General features: G+C 38.9%; 2 protein-coding genes across 2 annotated transcripts in view; one reads left to right on the top strand and one right to left on the bottom strand.

The window, feature by feature from the left end:
• The window catches only part of Ift88 (intraflagellar transport 88), a 309,460-nt gene that overhangs the window by 195,648 nt on the left and 100,555 nt on the right, over positions 1 to 13,257 (top strand). The gene's annotated exons all lie outside the window — the stretch shown is intronic.
• Positions 1 to 13,257, bottom strand: part of Xpo4 (exportin 4) — a 92,198-nt gene that overhangs the window by 47,135 nt on the left and 31,806 nt on the right. The window contains exons 5-6 of the mRNA XM_051195616.1: positions 10,508 to 10,624; positions 9,639 to 9,792 (exon numbers count right to left, since the gene is read on the bottom strand). Coding sequence (XP_051051573.1) covers positions 9,639 to 9,792; positions 10,508 to 10,624 — 271 coding nt within the window. The remainder of the gene's footprint in view (positions 1 to 9,638; positions 9,793 to 10,507; positions 10,625 to 13,257) is intronic.

The raw sequence follows: 13,257 nt of genomic DNA, 5'->3' as shown, positions 1-13,257 counted from the left end.
ACAACCCTGCTTATATCTGTATTTAAATATTCTACCAGATGCTCATTTCTACACTTTCAAACAAACTTAGAGCTGATCCAGCCAGAAGTTAGTTAAACCCTGTATTATGAAGACAGGCACCCCACACTACCAAGTAGCTTCCTACATTCCTCCTTACATCAGCTGAGCCTAGGCTATCTTAACATCTATATCACTAGCCTAAAATTATAGCATCACATCTTTCCTAAATCTTTACTTCTCCTCTCCCCCTGGACAATAAATATCTCCTCTCCAATACTTCAAGTACAAATGCATCACCCCTGACTCAAACTTAAATTCTGGAGGCAGCAGAGCTGACATATTCTGTGGACTATCTACACTCATCTTAGTTCTTACTCACTAGGCATGGCTTAGTCTCAAAAGGGCTCTGCCCTTCTCCCACAGGTTCAACTAAGTCTAAGAGATACGAGATACAACTGAAAATAATCTCCATTAACCTTGGCAACAGGTGTTATCTTTATTTGAAGCTCTCATCTTTTCTTCTCCATGTACTCAGCTGGTCTTCCCAGTCTCCTTGGCTTGTTTTCTAAGACCATGGCTTTCTGTTACCCTTTGCAGGACTGATCCCCCTACCTTAATTTCAATGTTCACACACACATCACAGTAATGACTTCCCAAATTCCATCTTCACTTCAACTCATCCCGCACAATGCCATTCTAATGGGGCGCATGGAGGCATGTACCTACCTAATCAGTAAAGCAGCATGATCCTTGGCACGCCAGATATTTTTAAAGGCTTCACAGAGACATAGCTCACATACTACACAATTTGTTCAGGGACTCAATAATTTTACTCCATTCAGTTATGTACCATGAACACATCTAATTTTAGAATAGACTCATCAACCCAGAAAGAAGTTTGGTATGCTTTGCAGTCATCTCCTATGTCTTCCCAAACACCAGTACTCTAGGTAAGCACTGTGTGTTCTGTCTCCAATTCACTCCTACTGAACACTGCATGTAAATGCAATCATGTATTAAAGTATTCTCTAAGTGGCTTTCTTTCACAACAGACTTTCTTAGTACATTGTTTTCAAAGCTTAACTGTGTTAGCATGCATAAATACCTCATTTCTTTTAACTAACAAATAATATTCCATTATACGGATATACCACATATTATTTCTTTGCTTATCAGCTGAGGGACCTTTGGTTTGTTTCTACTGCTGGGAACGCTCACACATATGTTTCTATTTAGAGGACTATTGCCACTGTGGACCTGATAACTGCTATACACTCTTCTGAGTTTACCAGTATCCTTGGTCTCTTCCCATGAACTGCCAAAAGAACTCCAAATGTGGCTTGCTCTCTGTACCACGTATATATTTAGTAGGTGGTAATAAATACATAGGTGGTAGGGTGAACAAGCATATTTATTTTTAATAAACCAGTGGTTCCAAGAAATGGTTTCTCCCACACTGATCCAAAATACTGCAAGCTGAAGAGTAGTTTGACTTAGTTTCATAGTTACAGAGACACCAACCATTTGCTTACCAATAAGGCACTGTCCCAGCCCCTTCTACCTTTGTAGTCAATAATCACCAGCTGGACAACTGGATATCCACATGTATGTGAATTGACTCATCACCTCACACTTTTCATATATATATGAAAAGTTACTCCGGGTGGATCAAAAAATTCAGATGTCATAGAATATAAAACCTTTGTCACCATGGATCAGATTGTTTCTGATATACAATAACAAATTCTTTAAAGTAAGGCAAATGGGACATCATCAAAACTATAAATTTCTGTGCTTTAAAGCCTACCACAAAGTAAACACGATTATAAATAACCACATGTGCTGGCTTACTTCTGGTTTGTTTCTTCTCATGGCTTGCTTTGCTTGACTTCTCTAACAATCCAGATCAAACTACCTAGGGGTGGTACCACCAATAGGCCAATCTGATGGAGGCATTTTGTCAATTGATGTTCCTCTTCTCAAAGAACCCTTGTGATGGGAGATGTCATTCTGTATGTTTCTCATACTGGTTAATAATAAAGCACTGTTGGCCAATAGGAAAGGAAGATAGGAGGGACTAGGAGACAAGGAGGAAATAGGAAGTAGGAAGGAGGAGTCAAGATGGAGTGTCTGGAGAGAGCTGGACGCCAGCTGCCTCCCAGGTAAGAAAAGGCCATGTGAAAATACATAGATCAGCAGAAATGGGTTCATAATTAAAGGCAGAGCTAGCCGATAAGAAACTAGTAACCGGGCCAACAGCATTGTATCAAATACAGAGTCTCTGTGTGTTATTTGGGGCTGGCGCAGCGGCAGGACAAGACCAAGCGGCAGGCAGAAAAACCAGTACACGTTACACCCTTGCTTGTGTCAAGCTAACAAAAAGACTAGCTCAGCAACTAGATAAAGCAGAAGGACTGTTGGCTTTCTGTGTAGATGTCAAAATCATGAAACAAAAGAATCCCATGAGCAAGCAAGATGTAGTGGTACAAACTTGTAATCCTAGCACTTGGGACAGAATCTACAAATCACAGGCCAGCCTAACCTATGTAGAGAGTTCCAGGCTAGCCAAAGCTGTATAGTGATATCCTATCTCAAAAAGCCCCAAACAAAACAGAGCCATCACAAACAAAACAAACTGCACATCCACTGGGATTCCTTCAATTAAAAATGCAGATAACAAGTATAGGCTACAGAGCTAGTCCCTCAAGACAACACTGACGAAAACATAAAACAGTCATTCTAACTGAGAAAAACAATCTGGCTATTCCTTACAAGGTTAAATACAAAACTGCCTGTGATCCAACAATCCAGCTCCCCAGTCTACTCAAGAGAAATGAAAATAATCCTATCTGAAAACTATACATAAACATTCATGGAAACAAGATTTTTTTTCTCTTATGTAAGAAACTAGGTCTTTGTATATGACTCAGATGTCCTCAAAGTCCTGGGCTCAAGTCATCTTTCTGTTAAAGCCTCCCCCACAACTGAAACCACAAGCATACCTGAGAGAGCCTAAGGGTCTTCCTGCCTTTCCCTGTTGCTGTAATAAAACACCCTGACAATGGTTTATTTTAGCTCTCAAGTCAAGAAACAGCGCCTCGGGGCAGGGAAAGGCAGCAAGAGATTGAGGGAACAAGGGATGAATGCCTGTAAGCAAGTGCCCACCTTGCTTTCTCCATTTATATACCTCAGCACAGGCCTTTAATTTGAGCACTGGGCAAAAGAATCTCTGGCAATTTGAAGCCAGCCTGGTCTAGATACAGAGTTCTGGGCCAGCCAGGGCTACATAGTTAAGATCTTGTTTCAAAAAAATGGAGAAGGGGAAAAAAAGAGGAAGAAGAATTTTCACACATTAACGAAATCAAGATAACCATTCCCACAGGCATGCCTGTCTCCTGGGCGATTCTAGAGTCTGTCTAGTTCACAAGTTACATTAACCATCACAACAAGGTAACAACATGCTGTTTTTTTCCTTTTGCCAAAGATTTAACCCTCACATTCCAAGCAAGCCCTCTATCACTAAGCTATAATCCTAGATCAATCAACATTGTTCTTAGGGGACAAAAATTGGCAATAACTACTCAATAACTGATGCATTCATGCAAGCCAGGTGGTGGTGGTGCACGCATTTAATCCCAGCACTTGGGAGGCTGAGGCAGGCAGATCTCTGTGAGTTCGAGACCAGTCTGGAACTACAAGAGCTAGTTCCAGAACAGGCTCCAAAGCTCCACAGATAAACCCTGCCTCTCTCTCTCTCTCTTTCACTCTCCCTCTCTCTCTCTCTCTCTCTCTCTCTCTCTCTCTCTCTCTCTCTCTCTCTTTCTCTCTCTCTCTCTCTCTCTCTCTCACACACACACACACACACACACACACACACACACAGGGCGGGGGGGGGGGAGGGAGGGAAAGAGAATTGGTATGCAAATAACAGATTATAAGAAAATTTTTAAAAAATTAAATGCTGACCAAAGATATACATTCTGCATCGGAGTTGACTACGTACCCCAATTAGAACATATAACATAAGGTTTTGAGTATACTACACTAAGTGAAAAGATACCAATCACAGAATGTCACGTATCATGTGAGGTTATTTACAGAAAATGCATATGGAGGTAACTGACAAAGTGTGAATACATAACACAGATCACATAATGTTACATTTTTCTTGTTTGTTGTGTTTTTTTTTTTTTCTGGGGGGGGGGGTCCGAGACAGGGTTTGTCTGTATTGCTTTGGAGCCTGTTCTGGAATTAGCTCTGTAGACCAGGCTGGCCTCGAATTTATAGAGATCCTCCTGCCTCTCTGCCTCCTGAGTGCTGGGATTAAGGCGTGCGCCAACAACGCCTGGCTGTTTGTTGTGTTTTTGAAGCAAGGTCTCACTATGTAAAGCTGTGCATAATCCTTATGGTTCTACCTCAAGCACTTAAGATTAAAGGCATATGTCTAGATGCCAGCTATATTATTTCTTGTATTGACAATGGTATCACAGTTTTCTCTACATGACTCACAGTATAATTTTAAAAAATTTGCAGTGCTGGAGACTGAACCCAGGGCCTTGCACATGTTAGGAAAGAAATTTACCATGGGCTAAGTCCCTAGTACATTTACAATAAGAAAATACACAGTAATATTTAGAGGTACATGAGTGTAATGTCTACATCTACTCCCAGATAAATTTTTAAATGTGTGTTTAAACATTATTTACAGATATATTATGGGGGGGCAGGGAAGAGAGAATGGGATAAAATGTTAAGAGTCAGTACAATCTTTTTTTAAATTTATTTTTATGTTCTGTACATTGGTGTCTTGCCTGCAGGAATCCCTGGAGCAGGCATGACAGACAGTTGTGAGCTGCTATATGGGTCTGATTCAGTGCGATCTCAGTGATGAGCACATGGGAACTGTCTGAGCTTTCTTCATGGTCCCTAATGTCAGTCTCAAAGGAAACTCCACTTCCCCAAACTCTGGCAATTAGACAAAAGCCAGCATTCCTTGAGAATTTGTTAAGTCTGTTCCTCTCTACCAAAGGAGCCACTTCCCTTATCGCTAGCAGAAGGAGAAAGTGGCTATCTGCAGTGCCTATTAGCGTACTGAAGAGCACACATGACTCCCAGGAGCCCTCAATATCACACAAGTACCTGTTTCTTTTCAGAGTCCAAGCTGGCATCCTGGCTCTTTTCCTTACCTCCCCGCTTACTCTCAACTTCCCCAGCTCATGGGCATCCCTCTCCCAGCTACTCATTTCAACCTGTAACCCTACTATTTCAGTTAACCCCTCTCTCTTTTGCCTACTTTCAGACTACACACACACACACACACACACACACACACACACACACACACACACACTCCCTCTCTCTCTCTGTCCCTGCTACTCTCCTGAGCAGGCCCAGTCTGATGGCTATGTTCAGTCTAGTGCTTTTTCTCTCTGCTCCAAACTCGTCCAGTTATATCTGGTTCTTTTCTCCCTCATATCTACAATAAAAACCTTCCCTTTAACCATACCATGGAGTGATTATATCACCAGTTTATAAAGATAAAACATCAACTAAAAATATACTATAAAAACTACACATCCAGATTTATATAAGCGAATGAACATAGCTTTATTTATCATGACATCATTCTAAATCAAATATATTTGACACAAGCTAGGCTAAGACATTTTTATAAGGCCTGTTTTCTCTAAAAGGCCGTCATTTTCTAAAAGCAATCAACATGCATTTTAATTAAGCTTCACTATTTGATCCTCTCTATGGTACAAATCTAAATAATTTTTCAGCTTTTCCCCTACCAATTGAATATGATGATGGATGGATAGATCTCCAAGTAATTGTCAAAATCATAACTTAGTCAGAAGGCGTACTCAGCTGTAGTACAGCCCACCAGTATGTGGAACTCCACTAATCACTGGTCACATAAACATTCACTCACAAGCAAGAAGTAGAAAAATATTCTCAAGAGCCAGGCATGGTGGTACATATGAGAAGTTTTGAAGCTGAGACGGGAGAATTGAGTTCAAAGCCAGTGTTCTCCAAATCTTTTTTTTTGTTGTTGTTGTTGTTAAGTATCAATTGTGTATGTGGTATCTGTGCATGTGTGTATGGGTATCCATGGAGGCCAGAGGAAGGTATAAGATCCCCTGGAACCAGATAGGCAGTTACAAGCTATCCAACATCTGTGCTGGGCACCAAACTTGAATCTTCTGGAAGAGCAGCAAACATTTTTACCAGATTAGCCATTCTTTCTGATTTCTGGCACTCTCTTTAGGTCTCGTGTATAGCAGACTGGCCTCAAACTCACTATGTAGCTAAGGATAACCTTGAACTTCCGATTTTCCTACCTCCTGGAGGCTGAGATCACAGAACGCACACCTAACCCAGCAGCCCTCAAGAATTTTAGAGGAATTACAGCTTCCTTTGGTAACACTGCAGTAATTATTTCCCAACACTTTATCTAAGGACTTCTTCATAAAATATTTTATAAGTGTGTATCTTTCAGACAAACTTTGTTTCCAAACTTCTAGGGAACTGTTTCTCTTTTCAAAATAGTAACTCTCTGCCAACTATATTTTCCCCTAAAACAGACACTTTAGAATTGGCTATGATATATACAGTGTAATTTTTGTTGATTTCACTACATACATATTTAATGTTTTGATAGCTCCATATGGACTGGTACTTCTAAAAAATCTGTTCCAAATTTTTTCAATGTCTTTTTGTTTTGCTGGTTTTCTTGAAACTCAGTTTTGCTATCTAACTCTAGCTGGCCTTCAACTCATAGTAGTCTCCTTCGCTAGTCTCCCAAGTGAATGCTGTGATTACAGGCATGTACTACCATATATGACCTCCTTTTCTTTTCTTTTTTTCCTCACCAAGACAGGGTTTCTCTGTATAGCCCTAGCTGTACTGAAACTAGCTCTGTACACCAGGCTCACCTCAAACTCTGAGATCCACCTGTCTCTGCCTCCAGAGTGCTGGGATTAAATGCATGTGCCACCACCACCCCCCAGCTCCATGCACATTATTTTATGTATATTGGAGTTTTGCCTGAATGTATGCCTGTACACCACATGAGTGTCTGGTGTTCAAGTAGGCCAAAAAAGGGCATTAGAGCTCCTGAAATTAGTTAGATGTTTGTGTGCTGGGGAACTAAAACCCGGTACTCTAAAAGATGCTAAGCCATCTTTCCACTCCGACTTTTGGTTTTGTTCTTTTTATATATTTTTACTCCTCTCTCCCATACCTTCCATATCCCTCAGATCTAGTCCTATTTCCCTTTAGAAAAGAGCAGACTCCCAGGGTCAAATTGAACATAGCATAAGTTATAATAAGAGTGCCAGGCAATAGTGATGCATGCCTTTAATCCTAGGATTTGGGAGGCAGAGGCAGGTGGATCTCTGTGAGTTTGAGCCTAGCACGGTCTATAGAGCGAGTTCCAAAACTTCCAGGACTACACAAAGAGACCTTACTTTGAAAAATCAAAAAACAACCCAACAATAAATTACAATCAGAGTAAGAACAAACACTTATATCAGGGTTGTGTGAGGCAATCCAGTAGGAGGAAAAGGGTCCCAAGGGCAGGCAAAAGAGACAGAGACACCTCTACTCCTACTATTAGGATTTCCACTAAAACAGCAAGCCAACAACCGGAACATATTTGCAGAAGACCTAACACAGGCCCATGAAGGCTCAGTGATTGCCCCTTTGGTTGCTGCTGTTTTTTGAACAACAAACAACAAAAAACAAAAAATAAAAAAATCTAGGACAGGGACTTATCTAATCTCTCTTCACAAGATCTTGCTTAAAACTATAATACTTAAAACTTATAATAATACTTAAAACTATAATAATAGACTCTTTTGAATAAATTCTGGCAAATCATCCTTTAAAAACAAACTGGATGCAGAGATGGCTCACAGCCACCTGTAACTCCTGTTCCAGAGGATCTGATAACCTCATTTATCTAACCTCCATAGGGAGGTGACACACGTGTGGTGAATAGACATACATGCAAGGCAAAAATTCATACAATAAAAGTAAATGAAGATATAAAAGTATATTTAAAAAAATCAAAGCAAGCAAGCAACAAACAAACAAACCAAGCTGGATGTGGTGGACATATGGTAATTCTACCACTTGGGAGAATGAGGCAAACATGATCATGAGTTCAAGACCAGATTGCAATATTCTGAGGTTCTGTCTTACCTCAAAAGGGAAGGAGAAAAAAGAAAGAATAAATCTTAAAGCAAACAATGTAATATTAAAAAGAAGATGTTTTAAAAATGAAGTGTGTGCCTAGGGGTGAGAGCTCAGGGCCAAAATTTTAACAGACTGGAGAGGTGAGGCAGAAGGACAGGTGTGGGTTCAAGGCCAGTGTCAGTTCTCTCAAAACAAAAAAGAAGGTATGAGGCCCTTACAATTCTAAAGAATTAAATTTATAAATTAAAGATATAAAGTTGGTTAATGGGTAAAAGATAAAGGATAGGCATAAAAGGAGAATATGGTTAATTTGATAGCAAGCTTCATTCCAATGTGACTGCCCTTGGCAAAGAAGCCTGGAGAATTCCTGGTTAACGAGTCAGTGGCTCACTTTATCTCATACCACCTGCCTTTCAGTTAGTTTTCTGGTAGGTAAATATAGAAACTTGAAAATGGAAATCACAGCTTACCATGTGCCTTAAGTCTCACAGTTCTACAGGTCTCAAACCTATGTGTGTGGATACAGATCTTGAATCTTTTGGAACAAAGACGAGCCTCATCCTAAAGCACTGATAAAACTCACCATCCATTTTAAATCTTCTTAGAAGCAGCATTTTCTTCTGAAACACTGTCCTAAAGCCCCAGGGAAGGGCTGATTAAAGAGATCTACAACAGGTTATATTTAATTTTTTATACCAGGCACATGAGACCGTTACAAAGGATCATGACATGGGGCATTAACTGTAGGACCATAACTGTAGCTCCATACCAGCAGCTGAGTGTGTTAACTATGCTGTTTCATTTAATTTAGTCAACAACCAACATCCTCTTTTTCTGTTTGGAAAAATTAAGATTGAAAGGTTCAAGTATTTGTTGGAGATCAACTAAGGCTTGAAGCTAGATCTGCCTGATTGAACAGTGCTACAAGCAGGCACTACAGTAACCTAAGACACACTATGATACTCAACAGCAGACACTCTGGAGTGAAAGCATATCACTAAAACTTACTACATACACTTAAACAATTCATAAAGACAAAACCAGAGCTTTCCAACTAAAGAAAGTCAGTCAAAACATCTAATTTAATCACATATCCAAGGAGAAAATGATTCTGCTAAATAAAAATGCATTTTACACATTTAGTCTTTTCCTTCCCAGGAATGCTATCCTTTTCCTCATTTAGCAACTGACTTATTAGACACCAAATGTTTTCATACACTCAACCCTCTTCAGCAAAGTAGTAAATATAACTTTACACATTCTACATAGTCTACGGTATTATGGTATAATAGGATTTCATTTCTCCAAAAAGGAGAAAAAAGCTTTCATTCAACAGAATGCTTTATAAAAAAGCCACGGACATAAAGGCTTGAGCTTCAGGATTAAGCCTTCTACAAGTCACCACAAATCAACCCTTCCCATTGTTAAAAGGATATAATTCGGAGGGAGAAAATTCCAGCTCAGGACTTGGTTGGCTAGTGCAAGGTACCGCTGAAACACTGAAGACATCTGAGCACTAAGGCTCTCCCGCCTGCTGAACTCCTGCAGAACTCCAACTGTTAACATGAAGATCTGGCGAAGGTCTTCTTCCTATGGTCAATAAATCACACGAAGTTTTGCATGACACTTAGTCAAAATGCATTCCTTTTTAGAAACACAAAGCAAACAAGAACCTTAAAGTTTCCATTAGATTGTTCTACTTCCTTAAGAATGTTTTCCATCTTGAAGCCTCTGACCGAAATTTACATCAGTGTGCTTTCAAGTGACACCATTTACTGTTATATAAATGTTCCTACATGCAGAGAAGCCTGTGAGGGCGAATGTGACTGTAGAGCTGGCAGAGTCGGTTGCTATAGTGCAGAGCCTTAGGACCCAAGCCAATGCCTTCACATAACTTTACTCCAGAGCCAAACAATACACACGAGAGACAAAGAGCTCACACCATCTGCAATAACATTTTAAATACATGGCATTGTGCCAGTCCTATTTTTAAGGCCAGCAGAATCCTATCAATTGAAATAGTTATATCTAAACATGATAAAATAATGAAATAAGAAATACCGATTATAATACTTTTTGTTGTTTTTTTTTCTCTTTTTGTTGTTTAAAGGGAACTGAATAATTAACTTTAACTTATCAATTACAGTAATCAAACTTACCAATTTACTACATACTATGAAATCTCAGCACAAGTCTTCAGGCATAAGCCAGCAAACATCCAAAACAAATGCACTTGCCATTAGGAACAAACTGGGCAAAAAGTGGACTGTCCAACAATTTAAACACAAAACAAATATACCAATACCTGAAAAACTCGTTTGCAGTTACCGTGGAATTCCATACTCAGTCCAATGTTGCTAGTTTTACTTGAACTCGAGAACTCACTCAATAGTGCAGTTAGAATAGAACAGGCCAGAGTTTGCTATATTCAATAAGAAATAATTGTAAGGCATTAATTTTTTCAATGCTTTGTTTCAACAGATTTTGTTCAAACATACTCCTGTATGCTGTCTGTCAAGCTTCAGAGCATCTAACTCCCCAGCAGAGACCTGGTATGACTTAAGACTGGCTCTCCTTTCAAAGTAATGTGTAAATGTTAACCTTAACCATACACCTGGACTCCAGTTATACAAATCAGTAGAGGACTGGAACTCAGCATAAGACTCTACTCAATCCCAGAGTTTAACTGACACTTTATTTAACTGTTAAATAATTAAATAATTGTTAAACGCCCCACTTCATTTAACCTATAGACAAGCCACACATTCATTTTACACTTGAAGAGGGCAGGTGACTATTACCAGAGGCCATGAACATTCAGACTCGTATCTCCCACTCTATGTTTTAAAAATGCCACGTAAAACTCTGTATTCTCAAAGGGATGAAAAGTAACACATGCTTTAGTCTCCCAAAATATCAAACAGGTAGTACCTCCAAACTTTTTAAATCAAATAAAGAAATTTTTCCTTTTCACTGGACCCACCAGCTAGAATACCAACTCATTAATCTTATTCACAGACTATTTAGAGGTAATAAGGTAATAAGGATGGAGATAAGGATATGAATTATTTTGGCACATTTCCAGGGGTTAAACAGAAATATGCACACTACCTCTGAACAACCGAAAGATTAAAGTCAAGATGATACTATTTCTGCAAGCTTATACAACAGCTGAACACAGTGGGACCCACCCCACCAACTGCAGCATCTTTGTTCAGAAATGCTTCTGATGTTAGTACCTTGACCTTACAGATGCTTAGCTTGGCAAATCTTAGCAAACAGATATAAAGTTAAATTCCTAAAGACTGTAGGGCTGATATTTGCTTAAGGTAAGTTAAGAGTTATGTGGATGAGCAATATACTACATTTTAAAAAGGCACTTAAAATTTTCCTTTAAAAACGTTTTTTTAAAAAATGTAAAGGAAGTAGTTACTGTTTACCTCTTAATCTCAAACAAAGTAAGCACAGGTATGCAACTTCATGCAGGCTGGAGAATCTAGAAGTTATCTATCAATGGTGCCTTCTAGCTACAATGAAGAAAGTTCTCTGAATACTCAAATTTTTGTGGACACATATACAGTTTTTTGTTGTTAATAATTGGCTGCACTGAGGGTTGAACCCAGGTTAGTGTGGTCATATGGCAAGTACTCCTCATCAGAAGAGAACTTAGCCCTGTCCACACTTAATTCAAAAGTTCCCTCAGCTCTAAGTCTTCGAGAAAAATATATGCCTATTTAAATACCATTGTTGGACTGAGAAAGATGGTCTGAGAAATCAGGCACAAGCATCTCAGATAGAGAGCAATTATTCTGTCTTACTGTTCAAAGGGACTTCAGACATTTTTCAAGTAAAACAATCTTCACTTTTATATGGTGCCAGTCAACAGCCAAACGTAGAGGCATAGCCCATAGTTCTCCAAATCCTCAGTATTTGGAAGCTGTGGCAAAGGGATCATTTGGGACCAGCTTTAAACTATATACTGTGACACTGACTCAAATATACTCCCCAAAAAGTTAAAAAGAAAATAAAAGCACCAGCAGTCAATACTTCACAGATACAGTTCAATAAAATCATCTTCAAATGAGATTACATGCATAAGCACACACACAATGATGTGCATTTGTGAGCGTTTGGTAGGGGAAATATACTAAATAAAATAATAAGCAAAATTAAATTAAATCAATAAAACTTGGAGGAAAATATTAACTCAGAAGACCTAGTAACTTCTGAGACTTTAATTCTAAAGACAATTTTTAGTAGCCTATATTTTGTAACTCTCAGTCTTTTGTTAATCCTTTCTGAATAAAACCTTATTGGCTATAATATTGTAAAGAGAGAAAATATTCGAAAAAATATCTTCCTAAAACAAGAAAATTAACTCAGAATCTCAGCTAATATACCAATCACAGAACACAATTCACACATGAAAACAAAGAAGCTTCTGGAATCCAGAAGCTTGATACATGCAAACTGACATCATCCTTACAAAAAATGCCCTAATATACCTTTCCTTAAGAATTTACAACTTAGCACAGGTTGGTTTATGGTACTTTCACAAAGGAGTATAGTTTCAAACTATGGTCATATGAAGATTTTTAGTACAATGCCTAATTAATTATTAAAATATATATTCACAATAAGGATTTGCTTTCATATGAAATAAGTATTTCCTAAGCCATATTCGTAGTCAAATGAGAATTTAAAAAAAAAAAAAAAAAAAAAACCCACAAGGCAAAGGTAGTGAGAACTTCCCTGGGTGACTGAGGCTTTCAACAAGCAGACTTCCTTTATCTACACAGGATAGCTCAGCAGACAGGGAGCCAACAGAGGCCAGTTGCATCAATAAACAGAGCCACATCCAACACAGCAATCTCACATTAGGGATGCACACATTAACCCATAGAGGCAAGTGAGTACATAGTCTACCCCACTCCACCCCCACTCTTCAGAAGAAAGGTGAAAACAGAACCCTTGAGGGTGGAAGGGGCTTCTAAGGAGGCACACCCCTTTAGGCCTTATTCTTAATACATGAACATCAAGAATAAAATGTGTTCT

The sequence above is a fragment of the Phodopus roborovskii genome, unplaced genomic scaffold (assembly GCF_943737965.1).
Source record: "Phodopus roborovskii unplaced genomic scaffold, PHOROB, whole genome shotgun sequence".
Classification (NCBI taxonomy): Eukaryota; Metazoa; Chordata; class Mammalia; order Rodentia; family Cricetidae; genus Phodopus; species Phodopus roborovskii.
This window is presented reverse-complemented; position numbering and strand designations above follow the sequence as displayed.